The 24,345-nt window shown below is 50.2% G+C and overlaps 2 protein-coding genes across 2 annotated transcripts; both read right to left on the minus strand.

Moving 5' to 3' along the window:
• Positions 1 to 1,322: 1,322 nt before the first annotated feature.
• On the minus strand, positions 1,323 to 12,797 carry DZIP1L (DAZ interacting zinc finger protein 1 like). The gene is given in 14 exon segments (XM_049802466.1): positions 1,323 to 1,469; positions 2,298 to 2,434; positions 3,068 to 3,164; positions 3,270 to 3,421; positions 4,814 to 5,006; positions 6,147 to 6,279; positions 6,734 to 6,782; positions 7,575 to 7,605; positions 8,156 to 8,296; positions 9,388 to 9,525; positions 9,758 to 9,919; positions 10,293 to 10,417; positions 11,332 to 11,416; positions 12,321 to 12,797. Coding segments are annotated over 14 exon segments (2,067 nt in total).
• A 5,655-nt stretch (positions 12,798 to 18,452) lies between these two features.
• On the minus strand, positions 18,453 to 21,497 carry A4GNT (alpha-1,4-N-acetylglucosaminyltransferase). The gene is made up of 3 exons (XM_049802468.1): positions 21,286 to 21,497; positions 20,032 to 20,481; positions 18,453 to 19,064 (listed from the first exon to the last, which is right to left on the minus strand). The coding sequence occupies exons 1-3, from the start codon at positions 21,400 to 21,402 to the stop codon at positions 18,453 to 18,455; spliced, it is 1,179 nt and encodes a 392-aa protein (XP_049658425.1). The 5' UTR covers positions 21,403 to 21,497.
• Between the last annotated feature and the right edge of the window lie 2,848 nt (positions 21,498 to 24,345).

Below are 24,345 nucleotides of genomic sequence, written 5' to 3' on the forward strand. Positions count from 1 at the left end.
GCTCATTTCTTTTTCCCAGTTATGAATACAAGTCCTCTGGAAGGGGTGAAAACACCCCTCCTTTATTTAATTTGTTAAAAGCAGTGTTTGTTATGATCGACACTCACCAAAAAGAACAAGAGCTGTAAAAATTAAGCACAAAGTAACACATCTGGCAATAGCACTGTAAGCAATGAGTAACACAAGCCAGGTACAGTTCTTAAACTTGAATGATTAAAATGGAAAAAATCCTTTTCAAGGTAGGCAGCTACAGAGCCACGCCATAGGGATGGGTATAAGCACACAGAGGAACATGCGCATACCAGGGGACATGGCGATTTGCAAAATACAGGGAGGGGTTCTGTATGTTTGTGAACAGTTATCTGGAAAGCACTTTTGCTGCTCAGTGAAATTAAATTAATTCACCTTGTTCTGCTCTGCCCTGGTTGGCCTTTCTGCTCCCTAGCATTAAAACCCACATGCAAATGTTAAAAATACGGAATGGTAGAAGTCTGAACCAGCAGTGGAGTGGGTTGGTGAAGAGAAACTGAGAAGTGTCAGTTTTTCCTGTTGTATTTTCCAAAATTTCATACTTTCAAGGGATCAAGATCATAAATGCACTGCCACAAATGTACAAAACACAGAGAGAATTAGGAAAATTAACTTAATTTATACAGATGAGCATTACCAGTGGAGGCAGGCTTATGTGGTCGTGTTTACAGTGAAAAAAAAAAAAATCATCCTTTGGGTTGGAGTTTCCACCGCTTCAAGTAGAAAAGGAGGAAGGAGAGAGCAACTGTGGCTTGTTACTCTGCCCGAGTGGATTCAAGCCAGGTTTCTCCTAGAGCAGAAAACAAGACATTTTCGATCATCCTTGGGAGCACTGGCAAAGAGAGACACAACAAGAAGGAAAGCTGCTTTCTCCCCTCCCCGATTGTTTTCTGGACTGCTTAAAGAATAAAAGAGCCACACAAAGGTGCCAGGCTGTGGCCGGTGTGGAGAGCTGGCCCCAGCCTGTGGGATGCAAAGCCCAGGGAGAGCTGCTGGGGGTCCAAAAGCTGATGGGACCTTCTGACACTGTGTTGTTGCTCCCGTGCGTGATGAAGGGAGATCAGCAATCACTCCTTTTCAGACCCCGCAGCATTTCTCCTCCTTGGTGCGAACCCCAGCGGCTGGCCAGGGAGGACCCAACACCCCTGTGCTGTCTGGGAGAGCCCCAGTAATGGGGTCTTCCCAAAAAGGGGGGTCCCCAGAGCCCAGGAGCAGCCCTGGGGAGGCTGCAGAACGGCTGCTGCCCATTTCTGGTCTTGTGGCACCATCCAGTGGCTGCTGGCAGAGGACTGTCACTTCCCTGTCACCGCCATGGGTCTGTCCCCTTGCAGCCCAGCTGCCCGGGGCCCTGGGGACTGAGGTGGTCCCCTGAGCATCAGTGGTGGCTCAGCCAGGTCCTCCAGGGAGGAGGTCTCCACGTCACTGCTGTCACCTGCAGACTGGAGATGAGCACAGAGAGGGTGAAGGGGAGCAGCACGGCTGGACCCACAACCCACATTTGCCCTCTGTGCCCCTGCTACAAATCAACAGGGATTTCCTCCCCATCAGGCTGATGCAAAAATTAGAGCAAAGAGGGCCCAAACATGGTTGCATCAGGACACCACACAGGAGACCCTTCCTCTATTTCCATGGCTTGCAAGTTGTCCCATAAACCTCATGCTTAAATTTTTTTTTCCTTTTTTTTTTTTTTTTTTCCTTTGCCAGATGATGCCAGATGGCCTAGAATTTCATTGTCATTGCAATAAGGAAAAAAAACAAAAAAAAATTTATAAAATCTTCCCACTATTTGTACCAGGCCTTCCTTAGGTAAAATCTTTTAAAAAATTTTTTCTAAAAAAGCAATTTGATTCTGACACTGCCACCACTTTAATTACATCAGCTCTCCCCCATAAATTGAGGTTATGTTTAAGTCCTGTTTTAGTAATTTAATAATTTTGCCACTGCATCACTCCAATTATCTCTGGATTTGTTCCAGAGACTTTTTCTCAATTTGATTCTCTGGTGCTTACTGTTTTGCTCCCAATTGCACGAATACTGATGGTTTTTTTCCCCAAAGAGGATGAATGGACAAACATTAGGGGAAGGACAGATATCTGCAACTGGATGAAGGGCCCAAGTCTCTGTTGCTGTAAGTTTGACCTCCCTGTGCACAGACTGTGTCCTGAGGCCGTGCTGATGGGTAGGAGCTGAGAAGAGGGTATGACATGCTGGTTTTTTAAATGGAAATCATGTCAGAAAATATCCCTGTGGCTATTTGCACAAGATACCTGGAGTTTCTTGGGCTGGCTGGTTTTGGGTGATGCCAAGCTCACAGCTGGGAAGAGTTTCACCCTTCCAGGTGGGCTCTGTGCCACCGCATCCAGGCATCTCTCCAAGAACCTCACTACTGTGGATGCGGCTGTCCCTGTGCAGGGCAGAGCAGGTTAAACAGGGAGCCCCAAGGCACAGTGATGGCACAGCTGGGTAAGAAGGGAGGAGACCACCAACCACCCCAGCATGAGTTGGTTTCTAAATAGCTTAAACTCACTAGCACTGACTGGACTCATTCCAACAGAGCTGTTTCAGGAAGCAAATGTTTTGTGCATAAGATAAACCATGGGGGTTTCTGTCCCCCTGCCCTGAGCAAGTGCTGGGTGGGTAACGCTCCAGTGCATGCAAGGATGCTGGACGAAACCTCCACCTGCACATGCAGCCCGGGCTAGCCATGCGTGACACAGCACCGACAGCTCTTTTTTGGACTGGGACACACCACAGCCACGTGCAAGGAGTACCTGCTGCTGTCTGCAGTTAATGCATAGGTGAGAGGTGCCTCCCACTGTCCCCCAACTCTGTGAGGGGCCATGGCGCAGTCCCCACATCATCCCGACACATAGTTCACATCAGGTTTTACAGCATGTAGCCAACAGTCAAAACAAGCTTTACTCCTTGTGTTTGACAGCCCTTTGGGTCCTGTGGGGTTCCCTGCATCCTCTAGACAGTCTGGTTTCCCCCCATGCAAAGAAAGAGCTACAGGATTTATTGCACCCTAGGAAAATACCCTGGCAGGGTTGGGCACACAAGTTGCCGTTGGATAAAGCCACCAGTGCCCCATTGCCTGGCTGGATGTGGGGGATGGTGGGGTAAGACTTGTCACACTTCAGTGCCAGGAAGAAGGTGACACAGAGGCGCTGATGGTGCTAACCAGGACTGTCCCCACCACCTTGCTGACCCACAGCGGTTGCTACATGAACAGGCGGTACCTGAACCAGCTGTTTCCTCCAGCAAGTCCTGGTCTGACCTGTCGGAGTCGGTCTCATCCCCCAGCACCGTTGCAGGGAGCGCTGGCTCTCGCTTAGGGCTGAGTCTCACGGGGGACAGGGTGGGCTGCTTCCCCCGCAGCATCACTTCTGAGCTGGTGCACAGAGAAATGGGTCAGGCATGGGGTTTGCTGTGGCCTCCCCCTTCCCCACTCCCAAAGCAGATGCAAGGAAATCCTGTGATGCCCTGAGCCATGATCCAGCCCTGAGCAGGGCAGCCCATGGAGAAGCCATTCATCCCCCATGGACAGGGACAGATCCATCACACCAACCAACTGCAAACACCTTGCTGCGAGCAACTCCAACAAATACTCACACCCATACCTTGCCTGCGTTCGGTATTGCTTTGCTCGAGTTTAAAACCTAGATCTGGCTTCTTCTTGCTCCTGGAGCAAACAAGTAACTCCTTTTCCTCACCTGCTCTTGGTCACAGGTGAGCTCCTCTTCCTCTCTGCTGCCATCTCATACCCTCTCTGCCTTGTTTCTTCTCTTCATGGTCTGCACAGTTTCTCCAAGCTTTTATTTTACAGCTTTACTACTTTTGCTCCAAAACCCCAAAAGAACTCCTTCAGCCCCTTGCAAAGGTGCTGGGAGGGGAAGAGGGAGCCAAACACCAGTGGGAAATGCCCCATATTTGTCTCCAGCACCACATGGCGGGCACAGACCTTCAGGTCTGACTTTGCTGAGTTGTTTGAGTTAGCCCATACGGGCAGGGAGACCCCAGGAAACTCCTTTTCTAAACAAACCCCTCTGGTTGCCACAATATACACCACTCGGCAATTTCCAAAGGTGCTTGTGTTTGGGCAGCACTCAGTATACTTTGGGCCACGTTGTGCCTGAGGGTCTTGGGCACTGCCCACCTGCCTGGAGACCGAAAAGAGGCAATGGGACTCACCTCCTCCATGGTACAATTCCTTGGTGGGGGCTGCCAGCTTTGGAGGTCCGCAGGGTGCCCCAGAGAGTCCTCGGGGTGCTGCGGGTGGAGCACGCTCTGCTCCAAGGAGCAGGCTGGGGGATCACAAAAGCTTCAGGCTCTGCTGCAGCTGGTATCGTCATGGGCTGTGACCCACAAAGGGACCTGGGGGTCTTTCGGCTTTGAGCTGGAAGGCAATATTGAGAGCAAGGAGAATCACCACCCACCTCCTGGTAGTCCCATGGGCTGTCCTTGGGGATGCCACATGGCCCACCTGACATGGGATTATGTAGAAAAAGGGGGAAAAGGGGATTTGCAAGCACTGCCAGACTTGTATTTCACTCTCCTGGGGCTTTTGGGGACAGCTGATTTTTTTCCTGAATATGTCAGGCCAACCCATGTTGAGGTCAATATGCAGAGAGCAATTGCAGATATGTGCAACACCCTAAATGACCTTTCCTGCCCTTCTCTGTCTTGTTGCCCCACTGGGAGAGGGGACAGCATCCCGTGGCCGCAAGTGGGTGGCCACAGGTCCCCGTGGCTGGTATCTAGAGAGGACAGGGGGTCACTTCACCTGGGATGACGGAGAGCTGTCGAGGCAAAGCACTGCTGAGCTTCTTGCATCGCCTGACTTTCCCCATCACTGCTCGGACCAACTCGTCCCTCAGGTGGAGGAGACCGGGAAATTTCTCAGCCTTCTGTTGCTGCTGAAGCCTGACCAGAGCCTCGAGGCTTTTGTAGGTCCGAGTGGAGATTCCCTTCACAACCTAAAGTAGGGGGCAGCTGAGGAGCCTGATATCGTCCTCCCGCAGCACCAGCTGGTGAAACAAGCCCTCGACAGCATTACCCATATCTCAAGAGCATCCTGCAAGCTCCAAGCCCTGTCCAAACCCCAAGGAAGCCAACACCAGCCCTGACACCCATCGTTTCCCCAGCACAAGGTATCCCATGCAAACAGCCCACATTTGCAAAGCCCTCATCTGCTTTGGTAAATGACTGCTGAAGAGTAAATCTCAGCTGTTTGGGACATTTTCTAGGCTACAGGGTAAGCGCAGCATTTTCTCTTGGGAGGTATTTACAGCTCGAGGAGGTTTTGCGACCATGAATATGCTGGGCTTGTAGCAATGTAATATTATGAGAAGGGAAGTGTGAAGGGGGATGTACACCTGTGGGTCCAGCTTTGGGCACCTCTACTGCTTTTGACACCACCTCAGTGTTCCCGAATAACATGCCGGGGAAAGGGGGGACATGCCAGGGCTCCAGCCTATGTGAACTGAATCCAGGAGTGCTCCTTAAAAGCACCTCCAGGAAACAATCGCACGAGAAGTCGTTCAGTCATTGCTTTCTCTTTGTGCTTTCAGGACCCAAAATGGAAATGCTGCCTTGCTCAGAAATGCCCGCTGCCTGCCTGCTCACTGCCCTTGCACCAGCTCTGCAAGGTGCTAGGTGGTGGTGTTGCATTGCCGGGAGCTCGGGAAGACGTGGAGGAGGTACTGTTTAACATGCTTGTCATGAAAAAGACTTGGACAGTGAAAGTCCCCTTGAAATCCCCGTGACAGGGGCTGCTGTGCCCTCAAACACCCTCCTTCCCTAGAAGAGAGGGAGCCCTGGGTAATTTAGCATATGAAAGGCTGCTTGTGAGAAAGATTTGCCAGAGAGATACTAACAACCCTCAGAGATGGGAGCATGGCAGTTTATTCCCTGTGCTGTGTGATTCTGCCTCCACCTTCCCATTTACCTCTGAGTGTGATTGCTCCAGATGGGGATTTTTTAAATTTTCTTTTTTACTGCCTGTTAGTGTTTTGGTTGCTCCCCCCCAAAAAAGAATCAGTTCAGAGCAGTCTTTTTGTCCCTGCACAGGCTCAGCACTGGCATTGCAAATCCTGGCACTGAAAGGACAGACTTACCCTCTTGACCCCCATGCTCTCCAGCTTTTTCTCCAGCACTTCCTCCAGGATGGGGCGAAACTGCTTCAGGAGGTTTGGGTTTCTCCGCAGGGCTTCCAGCAGCCTCTGCTTCCCACCCAGGGCAGCCTCCTCCCTGTCTGGAGTAAAGGTGTGTGCTGGTACCAGTGCAGCGATGCATGGGCTGTGCCCTGGGGAGGGGGCTGGTGGGACCCTTCTCCTCTTTGAGGACATGGGTCCCACCAGTCCCAGAGCAAGCAACTGGTTGCTCTCAGCAGACTACATCCCTCTATGAAGGGGCAACTTCCTCTAATTTGATTAACTCCTGCCCACAACTACTCCAAAATCAGACCAGCAGCTGCCTGGGACAGCTTTCCTGGGTGAGGGGTTGGCAGCAGGGCTGGTCATGGTGCTGTCACGCTCTGCACAGCCGAGAGGGGCCAGCGAGCTCAGCCCCTCTGCCCCCAGCCTACCACCTCATCAACTGCCAGCTTTGCCCAGCACCCCCTCGTCCTCACCACACAACACCCCAAGCCAAACGCCAGCTTCATCTTGTGCTCTCGGGATAGGGATGCTCCCAACACCAGTACCTACCTGATGACTCTTCATCGGCCACCACTTTGGTTACCTCCCAGGTCACTGCAGGGAAGAAAGGAGCCTGTGAGGGTCAAAGAGGAGATGAGGCCCCAGTGCAAAAGCAAGTGCTGATCACCACCTGGTTTCCCTATAGGGAAAGTATGGAAATGGACACATCGGTCCCTATGGGCATCCAAGGCTGGCCCAGCTCTGGCACCAGCCCTTGGAGAACATCCCCAAGGGAAACCCCGCCAAGGCCACCAGCTGGAGGGTGTCAGTGGGAAAACATCTGCTGCCCCTCAGGGCTGGGGTCAACAATGTACCCCTTGGGTATTTGCTAATAGCCATCCCTGTTTTATGGCCTTTTTTGTTTTCTGAACAGCAGCACCTGGCTGGGTCTTCGGCTGTGCTGCAGGCATTAGGGAGCTGAGAAACCCCCACTTTCTTTCCCTGGCACTTGATTATAGAAAACCCAGACTGTAAAGAAGAAACCACAGCATGCCTCAGCTCCTTATTTTTATGCAAATAACCACTGGCATCATTTTGGAGGAGGCAAGTTCATCCATTTGCTGATTGAAATCTCATTCCTTTGGGGTATGGCTACAATGCAAAACCCACCCAAGAGACAAGTTAGTTTTGTGCCAGCTACCATAGCTGTTGCAGCAGATAGTAAGGGACTGCAAGGTGTCCACTCCATGGCTTCGTGTGAGAGGACATATAGCCAGCTCCCTGGAGAGGACTCCATGGCACACTTTTGTAGAGGGACACAGAGAAGACACTGTGGTCTGAAGGGCTTTTAGCTATGAAAAATTTATCCAGACCCAAATTGATTCACTTTAAAAATGCAATCACTACCTTCAGGTTTGCTTGTAGAGAGGAGCTTGATCTGTAAAGAAATAGACTGGGCATCATTCAAAGATCATTTCTTTGTCTATAATTTTGGGTAAATTTTCCTCTCTCTGCAGAGTGTTATTATTAAATGCATTCAAAAAAGGAGCAGAAAATAGCAAGAGCCTAAAGTGGGCACATACACTCCACAAGAGCTATTTCCCTTATGCAGACCATACCTGTAAGGGGTCAGCTTAGGGGCTTTCCTTTCCATAACATGATCACTAGCACATCAGATGACATCCTGTTATACCCCACATGCTATTCATGGATCTAGGCAACAAGTAAAAGATGCTCCAAATTGTAATGCCAAGTGTTGCTCTGGTGATCTACACCCCAGTGGGCATGGTTCATGCCAACAATATTCATGTAATGCTTCTTGTTTAATGAGTGCAAAAAAAGAACCGAATGTAGCAAAGCATTATAGAATGGGCTTGAAATTAGGCTTAGTCTTAACTCAGCACAAATTTTAAGGCTGCTTAGAGTTAAACATCTGCTTAAACCCTCTTGATGAACCGAGGCCTCTTTTCTTTTTTTATTTCACTTGCCGCCTTCTCCTGGGAGTTTGTGACCTTGGGCTGCTCCCCAAGACGGGTGCTGAGGGCATCCATCTGCTGAGGGGCACGGTCCATAACTGCCCCCTGGTCCTGGGATGGGGTGGTACGGAGTGTCTTGTTGTCTTTCTTCAACTGAAAGGGGCAATAAAGGAACAAGATGACTTGAACATGGTAAAAATGGGTTTTGTGCCACCTCTTCCCTTCACCAGCAAGGGCAGCTCTCTGGATTTTTATTCATCATTGACACATCCTCCAAAGGGCAGATCTGGCCTTGCAGAAGGTGTACGGCCAGCATCAAAGTATGCTGGTGGCAAGCTCACGTCTTCTCATCGGCTGTGGTAGGACACAGCTTTGGTCACACCGTTTCCTTTATTCTTTCCCCTTGATAATATCATAGCTATACTCTGTTGCCCTGGGCTTTGAAGTCCAGCCACAGCCCATTTAAAGTGTAGCCCTGCTCTTTCCACATACCACTTGCTGGACAGAAAGGTCATCCCTGGTTCTTCTGAAGAGACCTAACATCTCTGGGCTTTGAACCATAAAGGAAACAAAGCCTTTTCTGAGCGAGGTGCCTGGGAGCTGCCAAGGACATCTGGCACCTACCTGGACCTCCTGTGCCCGGTTCTCCCTCCACAGGTCCTTCAGCACCTGCCTCTGCTCTGCCCTCTGCCATATTAAACACACAGGCATTGCCTTCCTCAGTTTGCAGGCTGGGGGCTTCTTGTGGGCATGGGCACCTGATTGCATCTGTGCTCAGAGAAATTCAGCTTCCCTTTGGGTCCCAAAGGACAGATGGCACCGTAACAGCAGTGCTGTTCCCAACTCACTCCATGTTCAGAGGTACCAGGCATGGTAAAGCCTTCTTCAGATGTTTTTAGATGTTGAGAAGGAGGTTGATGCACAGGTAAATAACTTTTGTTTATTTAAGTGTTTTTTCCATATGGTGACTTTATGCAGTGTTCCGGTGAAGATGGGTTTCCCTGCAGCAAGCAGGGCTGACCTGGGACTGTGACATGCCCTCTGCACCCTCCAGGTCCCACTTCTGGACTCAGACTGTCAGTGCTCTATACCAGCAGGAGCCCATTGCTACCTGAACCTGAGCTGAGATCAGACATCCACAAAGCAGATGCACACAGAGATGCATGGATGTGGGTCCATCTCCATCCAAATGCACCTCTTGGGATGCACAGTAGGAGTAAGGACATGGGTACCGCAATGCTCACCTGCACTGCCATCCTCTCCCGCTCACCCCACAGCTCTGCCCGGCTTGGTGCCTGCCACTGTGCCTCCTTGGTGTCATCGTCCCGCAGGGTGCCCAGGTTGGACATCACCGCCTTCCTGGCCTGAAGTTCCTGCAGTATCTGGAGTGGGGAGAAGAAGGAGCTGTGTGTCCCACAGGAGACTCTGCTTTCCTCCTGGGGAGCCCAACCTTGGCCGGCCACTTCTTCCAACCCCAAAAAGTTTGCATGCCCCAGGAGCAAAGAAATGAGGCCTCTTTGGGCTGTGAACCTGTGACGCCACCTGGACCAGGTGAAGCAGCAGGCTTGGATGTCCCCTCGCCTGCATTGAGGAGCACGCTGGGTGCTTGCTCACCCCCTCCACGGCAATGCTCCTGCTGGACACATCCTTGAACGCTGCAAGGAAGAGCTGCCTCAGGCCATCTATCTCTTCATGCAGCTTCGTCCTCTCCTCCTCTTTCCACCTTTCCAAATCTCTCCTACCCTCCTCTTCTCGCTGGCGAGCTCTCTCCATTTCCTAAAAGGAGTGGAAAAATCGGGGCAGGAGATGTCTTAGCTGCAGAGCAGAAGAACCAAGGCTTCTGCCCTGGCACCAGTGGGATGAGCACCAACACTCTCATTACACCCATTGCTGCTCAGAGCCTGCCTGCACACCATGGGGACGTCAGGGCAGCACACCCTCCTGGGCAGGCACACTTACACAGTCCGTATTTCCACATGACATTTCCCGTGGGAATTTTTGGGGGCAAAGTTTCCAAAGAAATAAACACAAGACCCACCATAAAATATTTTTCAGTGCCTTTTTCACCTGTGCTTTAAAAACACCCTGTGTTTCATCACTTCTCCTCCCCCATTTTTTCCAAAACGGCAGCAGTGTCCTCCTCCTGTACCTGCTCCCAGTGCAGCTTCTCCGCTTCCCTCTCCGCTTTCAGCTGCTGCTGCGTCTCCTGCAGTTTCGCCTTCAGCTCCTCCACCTCTGCCTCCATTTGCTCCACCTGCTTCATCTTCTGCCTCTCTGCAAAGCTCAGGGAAATAGAGGCACTGTGAGCAAGGGAGCGATCTGCCAGCTCCTACCGGGATTTTGATTTGGGTGGGGTGGAGAATCCTACTAAAGCATCGAGCAAAAACTCTGTAGGGTTTCAGGGTGGAGAAGCAGGTAGCTGAGCTGCAGGAAAAACCATGACAAAGGTGGCCATGTGGCCCCTGATTTTTTTTTTTATTATTTTATTTTTTATTTTTGTAAACTTGGAGAGATTAGTGGCTTGTGGAGCAGAGTGGCTTTGCACTGGGCTTGCTCTCTCCAGTAGCCAAAGTGCCCTGCTTGGACATTTCAGGCTGCACTGGGCAAGGTGTCTCCGGAGCAAACCTCAAACTGTTGCACTGCATCAGCCCCGGGCTGGGGTTTCCACCCACTGGCAAACAACAAAAGCAGCTTTTTTACCTGCCAGATTCAAGTGCCCAGTGTAGGTGAAGCTGTAACGAGGCTCCACAGCTCTGACACAGCATGTTACACCTGCAGCTTTCAAAGCATTTTGCAAAGGAGCATCAATTCCTTGCCAAAAAAGAGGCATGGAAAAGGTGAACCCCTCTCCCACTCTAGCAAAACACCCTCCCAAACTCCCCAGCGTAGCTCCATCCCCAAGGTCCCATGGAATCTTTGGATGGAGAAGATCCTTAGGGAAACTGAGGCACAGAGACGAGCTGTAAATGCACATGCAGTCTTGTATTCGACTGCATGTCCTACCTGTGCTTGAGGGAAAGCCAGCAAGCAGAAAGCATTCAGTCAATATTCACAGAAATGCAGAAGAAGAAAGGAGTTACAATAAGTTGGTTTTAACCTCCTATGGTCATTCTGGTTTCCAGCATCTACATCCAATGGGAGAAAAATCTGTCTAGGAAAGCAAAGGAAGAAACTGTCCCAGTGCTCACCCGCCTCAGTGGCCTCTGCGTGCCGGCGCTGCACGTGGGCTTGCAAGAAGGTGTCCTTCATGAAGGCTTTATCGCAGAGGTGGCACTGGAGAGGGAGGAAAAGTCAGCAGAGGGACTGGGATCTCCAGAAAGGGGCACTCCCCATGTCCCCTGCAAGGCAGACAAAGTTTTGCTGCTTCAGAGCAAAAGGGGAGACCTCAAGAGATGTAGCTGTTGTGTCGGAGATATGTAGATGGAGGGTACTAGGAGTTTCTTCTGTCTAAAGCCAAAGGATAACCCCTTTAGAGGTAAGGAGAAGGCAGAAGCCAAGATGGTGCAGGGATGCCGCTTGGGGAAAAAAAATTCTGCTTTCCCCAACAAAGCAGTGCAGTAAGGTGGCCAAAGCATCAGTGAGGTCCTGGTCTGGCTGTGGAGGAAAGGAGAGCTGCGCTTGCAGTGATGACTGGGCTGTATGAACCCAAATCATCTGTTTTGGGTGACTTTCACTCTCCAGGAGTATGCCAGAGGGTTGATTTGGCAATGGGGAAGAAGCAGGGAAAAAGGCACAGCCAGCAGGCTTCCTGCTGAAAGGGTGGGAAAAGCTTGGGCGGGGAGGAGGGCGGAAATCAACACCAAATCCAGGAGCATCCAGAAATCTTTCACTCGTCTGGAGGATGCTTAAAGTCTCCCTGGCATGAGATATCCCCCTGGACATAGGAATCTCATGAGATCTCCTCTGACAGCCCTTTACAGCACCTTCTCCCACATTCCGTGCAGCTCTGACTACCCGCAGTTGGCACCTCCCCAAAAAAGGGAGCTTCCCTCTGGGCTGGCAAGGACTTTCCCATATCCATGAAGGTGACAAACCAGTGCCAGGGAAAGCAGCAGGGCTGGCCAGCAAATTTTCTGGGGCCAAGGTATAACCACAACGGGCTACAAAGGCAGGATGCAGCAAAGAGCATCCTGCACAGGGATGCGCTTTACACCCCTTACACCTTTCCACCACGCACCTTGCAGTAGGTGTTGGGGCCAGCTTGCAGGAGGAGCTGCTGCATGGCAATCAGCTTCTTCCACCTCCTGCTTTCCTCCTTTGCCCCCCGGAGCTGGGTTGCCTGTTCTGCAGCCTGCTGCTGAGTGCAAGCCAGCTTGGCATGGGCAACTTGCAGGCACTGGGCGTGCATGGCCAGGCTGGTCCCCAGGCACTCCTGGCAGTGCAGCAGGTACTCAATGCTCAGCTGAGCCATCCTAAGCACCTTCAGCAGGACGGGGTCTGCCGGCTGCCTGCAGTGGGGGCACTGCTCCCCATCCAGGTTGCAGAAGGTGACACCGGCGATGTGCTCCTGGAGCGCAGCCACGTCCACCTCCCGGGCCACCCGGTCCACATCGATGGTACTTAAGCGACGCCAGTCCACGCTGACCCGGCGGGGCTGGAAGTGGAAGGGGGGGACGTCCACTGGGATGGTGAGTCCTGGGGATGCTCCTGGCATCCCCGCAGCCCCAGGCATGGGCTGGTGCAGTGCGTGGTAGAAGTCTGCAGAAAAGTGCTGAAAGGCAAAAGGAATGTGTTAGGGCTGACCCTGCAGCCATCCTCCGACTCCACTGCAGCCCCCACCAGCCTGCACACACTGCAGGCATCAGGGAGTGGGTCAGAGCTTCTTATGTGGAAGCGAACAAAAAGACCCCTTCCTTTTCCCTCCCCATCCAGAACTGCTATCTACCGCTTTGCCAAATCCTGCAAAAAAAATTCTGCCAGTTTGTTCACCATCTGCTCTTGGTAAGAGAGATTTCTAAAAGTATCGCTTTGGAACTCTTCACAATAACTCATTCTGAATGAACTTACAAATCCCTCCTGAGTGACCTGTTTTAGGGAAACAGAATTAGCCTGTTTTGAAAACAGTACACAGTAAACACTGGACACACTTTAATACCACAACAGTCTGCTGCCTTCTGTGGTGACCTGCTCTGACCTAAATCTAGATCACTTCCAGAAGCAGTGTTTGCTCATTTTCCTAACTGTGTCCTAAACAATAATTAAACAAATATAGTTAAAATACATAGTTTTAAATCTGTGAAAGACCTATATTGTTCTTAGTCTCTAGCTAGGGATTTGCTGCTGCCCCACATTACAATTTTCCTTTTGCTACACCCACCTGCCACTTCTAAGATACTTCACTTTTTAAAAATGCTCTTTGCTGAAAGGCCACTTACCATAGGTTTGGATGCAGGTGCAACTCCCCACACAGGCTGAGCACCCCAGGACGGGGAGCAGAGCAGCCAGAGCGGTGTTGGTGTGTTGCTGGGTGTGCTGTGTACGGTGGTAACAGGAGGCCCAGCCAGCCCACTGCCCTGCACACGCCTGTGCCTCCTGCCCACTGCCTGCAGCTACTTCTGTGCTCACCACACGAGGCCAAACAGGGTCAGGAAACCCAGGGAGACACTGATTAACTGCATGCATGATGCAAGAAAGCCAAGCTTTCCTAGGCTCTCCTCTGCTAACTGAGAGGAAGAGGGGGTGATGGTTATCACTGCCTGTTTGCAGCAGAAAGAGTGCCAAAATCAGCTTTTTTGCCCTAATTTCCATCCCCAAAATGTTGTTTGCAGGTGGGAGGCTCCAAGGCTCCCACTTGCATTTCTCCAAGGCTCAGTCCCACCAAACACACCAGGTGATGGTGGCATGAGCAGGGCAGAGCGAGGGCAAGGAGCTGCCAGGCTGAGCCAGCCCTGCATGCAGGGTTTTCCAACTGAGAGCCTAGCAGAGACACTTTTCGTGGTGCCTGCACATGCCCTGGCATAAAATGATCCTGTTCTTATCTTTTTTTTTTTTATGCTAGAGCAATCACAGGGTTTCCCAGGAGTTATATGAGGTTGCACAGGGTGGAGCCAGTCAATGCTGATACTGCAGCCGGTGACGTCTGCAAGCCGGTTAGCATTTTCCATCTGCTGGGACTGTTCTTCCACGCCTACCCCAGGGTCTCTGTTACCTTCACTGCCAGGGTTGCTTCATCTGCATGGTGCTTCTTGTGTCCTTGCAAGGCTGGTTTGCTCTCCATCCAGCTCAGCAGCATTCAAATCTATTGCAAACTCTGCAAAGCCCTCTCTTGCTCTCAGAGAGTCTCCTCCTGCCCTGCATAAGCCCCTTCACATGTCTATCTCTGCCTTTCTCTAGCCTGCTTAGTCAGCTTGTCAGGCACCTAAATACCTTTTTGCCTGTAGTCCCAACTCCCACCTGGGCCTCTCCCTGTTGCATGTAAATACTAGAGGTCAACAACTGCTCTGAACCAGTCTGGATTGACCGGACTGGCTCTTTTAAGCACTTTTTAGCTCTACACCGGTTTTACCTGACCCTTTCTTCTTTCTCACCCTTCTCTCTCTCACTCCACTGCCTCCATATGGCAGGAGACAGGAAAGCTTTGTTTCAGGGCTGCAGCTAACCTAGGAAGAGGTCACACACTGGTGCACACAAGGCATGAAAGCCTCTGGGAATGGCTATGGATCAGTGTGATGTTGTTAATCGTAGTTTTCTTCTAGGGTTTGCTCATTTTTTAATTTTTTTTGGTGCCTATGTAAAAACACCAGATCAGCAAGCCCCTTCCCTTCCAGGCTTGTATGGCCAGCAAAGATCGTTATCGATGCTGTGATACATATACTGTTAGCAGCACTGCAATGTCAAACAACCCAATTCATTGCACCAGACGAAGTGAAGTTTACATATATAGATACATGCATACATATATATATATGTACATATGTGTACATACAGGTGTAAATATAGCCCTGCCTCACAGCTGCGTGTTATGTAGAACTGTTGGGTAATGGTGCATAGTCCCCACAGGCGAAGTGTTGTTGCATGAATTAACCACTGCTAAAGACGAGGGCTTTGCAGGGACCACTAATTAAAAATCCCCTAATGATCTACTGCATACCCCAGGGGTAGGCTGTGTTGCGCAATCTCGTTAATATTAACAAGGTCTTCAGGCAACAAAGCCAGCCGTGTTTCACCTGGCCATCAATGCTGACCTGCTGTTTAGCAGCATGGCTGCGATTGCCCCATCGCCTGCTTCAGGCATGCTTGTGGGTGCTGGAGTCTGCTGGGTTTTCCCCTAGCTTTCTTACAAAAGCTATAGATAAGGTCTCAGACAGTGCAACCATAGCTTCAGCAGGATGTTGGTACAGTAAAACCACCACATTAGGCAACCAGGGAACCCAGCTCTGAAGATTTATTTCTTCTCTTCAGTTCTTACTTGCATTTGCCTAGGAGGGGTCCTCAGCTGGTGTAAAGCAGTGAAAGTATTTTGACTTTCATGCTGCAATGTAATGCAACATCAGCTGACGCGATGGGGCCTGCTGGCAAAAACCATCTTTATCATCTACAAGGGAAATGGTGGTATTCCTTCACTAGGACTGCGATTTTGCCCACTGGGTGATGAGGACATCGGCCTTCAGGGGTGCAGATCCATTGCAGAGGTAGCAGCTAGTACCACCCAGCAGAGCACAGAGCTGAAGGTGGTCACCAGCACTGTTTCCACTCCACTGTGCAAAAACCAGCCCTGCCAAAGTGCTGGTAGAGCCGGGTCTCAGAAAGCGTGATCGGACTTTCATTTTCCAGGCTGGCAGATGGTGTGTTAGCTGTCTCAGCTCACGGTTGCTGGGTCAGGCTGTTGCACAGTCCTTTCCTCTGCAATCCTCAGCCTTTGGCAGGGAAACCTGTCTTTGTTTCCTTCTCCTCCACCCTTCACCACTGCCACCCTGGGGCCCTCCTCACCTTCCTGAACTCCTCAAGGCTTCTTCACTCCCTGCAAAGTCTACGGGTGCTCCAGGTGCCAGCATCCTTCTGCTCCCCTGCCGACCCAGGAGCCTGCAAACTTTGGGAAATGCCTTACCATGAAGCAGAGAGGTGTCAGGAGTCCCAGACTCTGCTCATGACCTGCTCAAGCAGCATCCCCACCTTCTCCGGACCCTTCCCAAAAGCAGCCATCACCTCCTTCCCTTTCTTGGCTTCTCCTCTAACCAAAATGTGATGTCCTGGGACTCATGCCAAGCAGCAGTGGCTTGCTCAGGCAGCTGCAGGAGAAAGCCCTCATGCAGGATCTTTGTTGAAGTCAGCTGTGCTTGCTGCCATCAGCCCTGCTTTGCTAAAAGTCCTGACAGTAAACAACAGGCAGGAGAACAAAGCAGGGGTTGGACCTCATCTGCAGAGGAGCCGCTACCTAACACAGCAGAGCCTTGGAAATTTTTCGTGCCTGAGCTCATCTGCAAAGGGAGCTCGAGTGGGACAAGTCTCTGCCTGTCCCCCAGCCCCGTCCCTCCCTTCCACGGACACAGCCATTTCCCAGAGAGGCAAGCCTGGAAAGTTGAGCCACAGAGCAGAAAAAGGCAAATACTCACTTGTTGCCAGAGACAGAGAGAGAAACTGAAGAGAGGGGATGGGAGCGGAGTGATGAACAATGAACGATGAATGTGGGCAGTGAGAGGTGGCTGGGAGCAGCCGGAGGCTGTCTGAAGCTGTGTGGGAAACAGGGAGGACTTCCTGAGCTGTGACTCTACACTCCTCCCCTATGTCCCCTCAGCCCAGGAAAGTCAAACTCATGGAGGAAAAGCACCTCCTGACACTGTCGGCAGGCAAACCCCACTGTAATGGAGCAGGGAGCAAAGCTGGGAGGGCACCAGGGTGTGAAACTCATGGTCCCAGGCTGAGCCATGATAGTTTCATCCTGGGAAAGGGAATGGCAAAATATTGCCCCATGCCACGTTGCTGCTTTCACAACCTTCAGCGCTTGGCTTGGCACCGCCTGCCCTTACACTGGTGCAGCTCGACTGACTTTAGCAGTTACTGGGCGGGGGAACATGGGGCTGGAAGGAGACTCGAGCCCTGTGTCCGAACGCAGCACGAAGCACACGTAAACCCTGTGTGCAGAGGGCTTTCTTCTCCTGATTAATCCTGCTGTGATTTCTAGCTGCAGAAACTGGGCTGGCGATTGCAGCATGCTCATTAGCTGCTGTGTTTACAGAAGATAGCATTGTGCAGATGGCAAACATTCGATGAATGGGTGACCAATCCACCCCTGCCTTTCTGCTTCCAAGTTAAAAACAGATGTTCGGACAGACTCAGAAGAGATTTGCAAGCTGGGCTTCTTTTCAGGGGGTTGGATGAATTGGCATTACCCTGGGGAAAAAAGTAAATGCAAGGGGATGCATTGCTCTCCGGCAGAAAAAAAAGTCATTGGGTGCCCTGTTGGGGTTAAATGGGGATTTTCACACAACTGGACAAGGGTGACCAGAGCTGCTGCACCTCATTTCCAGGGTAGTTGAACTCCACTTATTTCAAAGGGATTTGGGAGCCTTGGAGGGCCATCTCTATCCTTCCTTGGTGGCTCAGCATCTCCTTTCCAGGGGGAGATGTGACTCTGCAGCCAGAACTGACCTCAATGCAGCCCCTTCCTGGAAGGAGCAAAAGTAAAAGTGCAGGAGGACAAACATTTGAAAAATGGGACTCATTATCCAGGGGGGTGCAGGGGAAAGCAAGCTTAGAGGAGTGGGCATTTATTAACCATTTTATTTTCACTTGCACCGGTAAGGTCCCTCTCAAAAACGTAGGGTGTAAAGTTCATGTGAGAAAAACACAGATTAATGAAAAGACAGTGGTTTAGGCTTCTCTTCATTAGCAATTACTGTCATCCATCCTCTGCCATACATTTGCATTACACTTGCCTCAGAGGCTTCAGCCCAGTCCAAAGCCTGTCGTGTTTGCAACTTTTCTGACATGGGTAGCTGCCAATAGTGTCAAGAGTTGCAGAGATGAAATTTCTCCCAGGAGGCCATGCACCTCTTTAGGAACTTTTCCCTTGGAAAAGCTCACTAGTAAGGCCTGTAAGTCCATTCAATTCAGGAAGGTTTAGTTCATGAGCACCTATACGGAAACAGAACTGAGGCAAAGGTGTCCTTAGTGTCACTGGAGGCTACGTCTGATGGATACCCACCGCCATTCTGCATATGCCTCTTAGCATCCCAAGGGAGTAGGGATGGTGGTTATGAAAAGGTCTGTCTTTCTCCTACAAAGCCAGCTACTGACACCAGTGGTGACTGTCTTTTGGCCCCAGGACGGGGAGGGCCGGAAGGATCACCCCCTTCCTCCTTACACCACGTCATGCAGCACCCCCAGAGGATGTGAAACCCCTCAGCTCTGCATTTTGGATCAGGTCCTTGTACGTGGTGGGGCAGTAGGCTTTGTACAGTTTTTCAGCCAGTGTGTTGCTGCCCGCGACCACGGCTTTCCGGTTGTGGTTCATGAAGTTCCACAAGTGCAGTGCGTAGGAGTGGTTGAAATTGGGGTTTTTCTCCCAGACCTCGTAGTACTGGCCCCAGGCTGGGTACGGTATGGGGTAGAAACGCTGGGGATTGAGGAAGGAGATGTTCTGGCAGCTGTGGTCCTCGGTGCCTTTGAAATCTGTGAGATTGCAGATGGCTTTGAGCATCCTTGTCATTAAAAAGGGCCCCTGGTTCCCCCAGATGTTCCCATTGTACTTGAGAACAAAGTTCTCCATGCAGTCCCAAATAAATTTGTGGTGGGCAGGGAAGCCAAAGATCCCATTGCTGGAGAACTGTGACTTCTGCGCTGCTAAGAAGCTTTCCTCAGGGATGGGCCTGATGGAGATGACATCTGTGTCCATGTAGATGCCCCCATACTTCCAAATGAGCGCCAGTCTGCTGGCATCAGAACTGACGTGGACCCAGTTCTTCTCCTGCTTGGGGACTACCTGCAGAGTTTGAAAAGCAAGACAGTGATGCCACCAGCAGAGAATGGACTACATCCATCCACTGGATGCAAGTGCCACCATAAAACTGCACCTGCACACCTGCAAATGTCACTGACCACCTTTTCCTCCTCCATCATTGAATTTTATTGGAATAAAATAAGGGGGCAAGTGCAGAGCAATGCTTTGTTAATATAAATTAACAGGAACATTTCATGGGTGTTTTGATGGAACCTACAATGTTAAATCAATGATACCACGAACCATTGCCTGCTATTTCAGTGGGAGACAACCCACTTAACACACGCCCTGATCACTCCCAGCACTTGGAAACAGGCTGGAGGGTTTTCATTGGCACTGTTGGTATTTGGAGTAATTTTTTCTCAGGAGAAGGAAGAATTTGGAGGAAATATGCCTGCCCTGCACAGAGATGGAGCCAAACAAATTTGACAAAAGCTACTTGCAAGCAGTTTTCCAGGAATTTATTTCCAGGGTGGGGCTCACAAGATCCCACCTTGGTTTTGCATATTGCTATTGCAAAAACTGAAATCTCTCCCACATCTTATCTACTGTGGGCTCTGTCGGGTGCGTGGCAGCATTAACAAGTGCTCAGATGACTCAGGCAGCACATTTTGTTCAACCAGCTTCTGTTGAGAAAGATTATTAAGCATTTTTTTTATCAAAACATGTATGCAATCTATTTTTACTAATGTTTTGTTTGCCAAAAAATCTGATTCTCCAGATAGGGGGCGAAATGCTGATCATGTGTTCAACAAACAGATAGATGAATACACTGCAAAACATAGCAAAAATGAATCTATTCTGAACACATAAATAAATAAATAAATAAAAAATCACTAATTTCACACAGCCAGTCCTGCATTCCTCCATTCATTTTAAGCCTACTTCAGACCATTTTTTCTCCCTACTTATAAGTGTTTTCCTATTTCCCCCTTATTATAATGCTCACCTTGTTGTACCACTGGAGCAGAGGGGTCTCCTGGAAGACAGTTTCCATCTGGAGAGGAAAAATGAAGACATTCTTCATAGAAGACAAAAGCGAGAAGGCTGTATAGCTGGAGTTCAAGTCCAACACCGTGTCATTCGTAAGTCCCTTCATGAAGAGGATGATGGGCCGGTCCTGGTAAATCCTGGCTGCAGACTCCACAGAGCAAGACACCAGCGGAGGTGGCTCTAGGCGCTCCGTTGTCTCCAGAAAGATGATGCTTTTGCCAAGGTTCAAGACCTGCTCAGGTGTCAGGAAGTGCTTAGACATAGGCATATAGGAGAAGAAGCAGCCGGACAGCAGGGAGATCTCGTATAAAATGCCCAAGACAAAGAAGAAGCAGAGACATATCTGGATTTTCTTCAACATTCTTGCTTTCCCTGGGCCTTTGGGGTCATGTCTCAGACATGGATGCTAAAGACAGACAAGGAACAGCAAAAATATATGCCAGTGTTATTACTTAGCAGGACTGAGAAATGGTGGGACTTGGCTTTGGACAGCGTAGCATGAAGGCAGTTTGGTGAAGCTCATGCCTTCGCCCCACCGTATAAAGGTAGTTTGGTGAAGCTTATACCTTTTCCCCAGAACAAGCCTGGAGAAATGTCTGATGGTGCAGAGGGCTCTGCCCTGTGGGGTGAAGTGCTGGGGTCCCACATCTTCACCCCCAGCCAGGCAGGGGGGACCAGGAGAGGTCTTGGAGAAGGGACATGCAGCTATGTCTCATGGCACAGCTACACAGTTCATTGGGTTGACAGAGAGGGAAGGACCAAGGGAGAAAGCAGGGAGAGCAAGGTGAGAAGGATCACCTCGCCCCATGCCAGGAGAAGGACCCCCAAGCCCATCCCTGGGGCAGGCTGGTGTAGCAAACTGTTCCCAAGCACTGCAGCATCATGCCAACACATGCTTGTCCCCAAGCAGGAGATGTCCAGGGGATTTCAGGAGCAAAATGTGCTGGTGGAATTAGGTGGCCAAGGGGGCTGTGGGTGCCAGTGAGGGGAAGGTCATGATTACAGTTTGGGATGTGTCAGGCGTATCTACAATATTAGCATGTAGGCACCAAAGCCTTTTTCCCAGTCTGGCCCTTCTGCTGACACTTCAGCCCTGAAGGCCCTGAGGGACTCAGGTCCTACAGGGATGGGGGCTGCAGAAGGACCAGAGAGAGGCAGATGTAAGGATAGAAAGCAGATGGTTTTGTACAAGCAAGGAACTAGGACCTACCTGGATTATAGTTCTGACAAATCCACGTTTCCAGCTTGGTTTTTTGCCATTATGGTGGCAACCAGGCTCCCTTAAAGCCCAGCTCCCTGGTGAAGACTCCCAAGCTGTCTGGAGCATGCAAAGGGATTTCTGAAGGCAGGAGAAGACGCACAGAGGAAAACTGGCTCTGCTGCAGGCTGAATCTCAGCCCCAGAAATGGTTTGGAGCCAATAGGACCCACCTAAAAGGACAAAGAAGGGACAGGTTTTAGGTGAGACCCATCTCATGCCTACATCAGCCTGGCCCAGCTCCTCATTCCCAATTTCACCACAACACAAGCCTGTACAGCATTGGGGAGTTCCTGCTGGTAAGAGGCAGGACTGAATCTTATCTGCATTGCACTGTTTGACAGGCTCATGACGTAAGGAAATTCCCTCCTGAAATGCCACCTGATTGCATCTGAGCAACCCACATTTGCTTTGCAGAGATCATGATCTAGGGTCCAACAGAGGGGAGACACTTTCAATGACAACCCAATGTCCAAGTGACCCCTGGAAGTATTTAAAGCTTGATTAATTAAAGGGAATGGGAGGAAACACAGCTCTGTGTGTTCAGATAATTAATGAGACACATTACCACGTCAGCCAGCCAGAATATAGATAAGTCCGCAGCATAGCAAACCCCGTGGAAATTCCCCTGCAAGCGCCGAGCACACGCTTGAAGCTGTGGCAGCTCCTGATCCATTTCTCAGAGCTAGATCTCATCGAATTAAATATTAAAGCAATGACTGTTCCCATCAGTACAGCTTTCCATGCTGCATAGCAGATTTTGTTGTTTTCCGTTGCCGCTGCAGAGTCCCTCGTTACACCCCGGGTTCCCAGGACTGCATGAGAGAAGATGCCAGGGGTGAAGTGGGTGACAACATCAGGCACCAGTGTGGCTGTGGGTATGATCTGCTGGAGAAAGCAGCCTGCAGAGGAGGCAATGCTGCTTTTTAAATTATTTTTCCCCATTGTTTTCCCACTTTCTCTTATTGCCACAGCTCTCTGCAGAGGAGCCCCTGCTGTGAGAGGCAGCACCCCACTCCCAGGACCTCCCTGCAGATATCAAATTTGGACAGAACACAGGGAATGGAGAGCAAATACAAGCGGTTTGGAAACAAGTTGTTCCCAAGCCTGCAGATAAAGCAGCCTGTGCTGCAGAGCACCACAGGCCCAGCAATGCTCAGGTGCAGCACGAACATCCACTGCTGAGCCCAGCACGAGACGGCGCAGGAAACAGCAGCATAAGCCAGAATAAAATAAACTACATTACTTGAACTACAAAATTTCCCTCCACGTTCCCCTTCTGCCTCTTTCTCAGACACATGCTTCTGACTTCCTCCAGCCATTTGAAAATAAAACAGAAAGAAAAAGTTGCCCTCTAGCAGTTCTCTCACCCATCTCAGCTTGGCTAGATTTTCAGGCTTTTTTTTTTTTTTTTTCTTCTTCCCAGTCCCAGCTCTGACCTAAACCATGCCTGCTGCTGTTCCCGTGCTGCTGCTCCAGTGCAGTCCAGGGACTGAGCTCCCTACTTCTGTTCCTTGCAATTTTTAAATCTTGATGCCACTCTCTAGGCAATGTTTGCTTGGAGCAGAAAACCCAGGCTTTACTTTGATTAGAAATGGGACCATTAGGACATTCCCATTACCAGATTAATATTTCTTCTTTGACAGCCTAAAGATCCGATGTCTCGGGTCTTTATGAGCAGCCTAGCAAAGCTGTGCTCGCAATAGTTGTTCAAATTTAAAATAGTCCAGGAGGCATTTTATTTGCAAATTGCGGGGAGAGAATAAGTAGACACTCTAGCAGATACCAGCTCTGTGTACAACATTGTGAAGAGAAATGTGAATCTTCATCGTCTCATTCTGGGAAATTGTTTTGCTTGGTTGCTTTTCGAAAACCCCTATGTGGCAAGTTATGAATTCTCATCACATTTGACCTGGAGGCTGCTGTTATCAAAATGTTCACTTCCCTGCTCAAGTTAAAAGGACTGCAGAACCAAATGTTAAAAATAAATCCCAGCCATTGAATAGATTACCCTGCTGAGTGGGTTGCTTTTCTGGATGCAGCAGACAGCATGCTGGCTTGATGGCCCATCTTGTAAAGATATTTCTTTTCTCGGGGCAATTTCAGTATTTCAAGTGTAGGATGAAAACAGGTGGGAGACTACAAGAGAGATTACTACGAATGCCAGTGCACTACAGCACTGTTACTGCTGCATGATAATTCCTCCAAGGTGTCCATGAGACACGTGCTGTGGGAAGGTACAGCGGGATTTTTCAGCAAACGCCACCGAAGGGAGTAAATCAGCCTGCTGGAGGGCTGGCAGCCACACCCCCCCCCCCCCTGCACATCACAGCCTGACTGGACAAACGGTGGGGTCCTGGTCCTTTGGTCCAGGCTAGTGGCCGCCTGGCCCAAGAGGTCCCCTCCCAGGGCAGCCCATGGGGCACAACCATCCCCACAGGGACTTGGGACATGGGCTCAGCTTGCACGGGGACTAAGTCTTCCCCTCAATTGCCAAAAGGTTTTTTTTAGAATAAAAAAAAAAGAACAGCACCTGCAGCTTTCAGTTGGCACAGCCCTTTAGTTCAAATCTGCTTTGACTTTTAGACTGTCTGAAGCGAGTCACCTGCATTACAAATTACAATTTATGCACCGCAGATAAATAATATACATATCACAGTCCTCTGGCAATGCCAAACTCTTCTGTCATTGAATCCACATTCCTATGGCTCCTGGGCATCCCTTGGGATTAAAAAGAGAGAATCCCATCCTTTTGTCTATCCCCAACGCTGTGGCTTTCCTCTGAGAACCAGTAGGTTTTGCATTTGGGTCTGCACCCATCCAACTGGGTGACTGTCCTTATTTCTCCCAGCAGGGAATAACCCCGAGGCAGTCACTGTTTGTAACACACACAGCATAGCTTGAGCCTACACCGGTATATTTTCATGTCTTTACAGAATCTGCTCGAGTAAATTACAGCTACAATCAAGTCAGCGCACATGTGTACACTTCAAAGCCAACTTCCTTACAGATT

This window comes from Accipiter gentilis, chromosome 6, assembly GCF_929443795.1.
Source record: "Accipiter gentilis chromosome 6, bAccGen1.1, whole genome shotgun sequence".
Classification (NCBI taxonomy): domain Eukaryota; kingdom Metazoa; phylum Chordata; class Aves; order Accipitriformes; family Accipitridae; genus Astur; species Astur gentilis.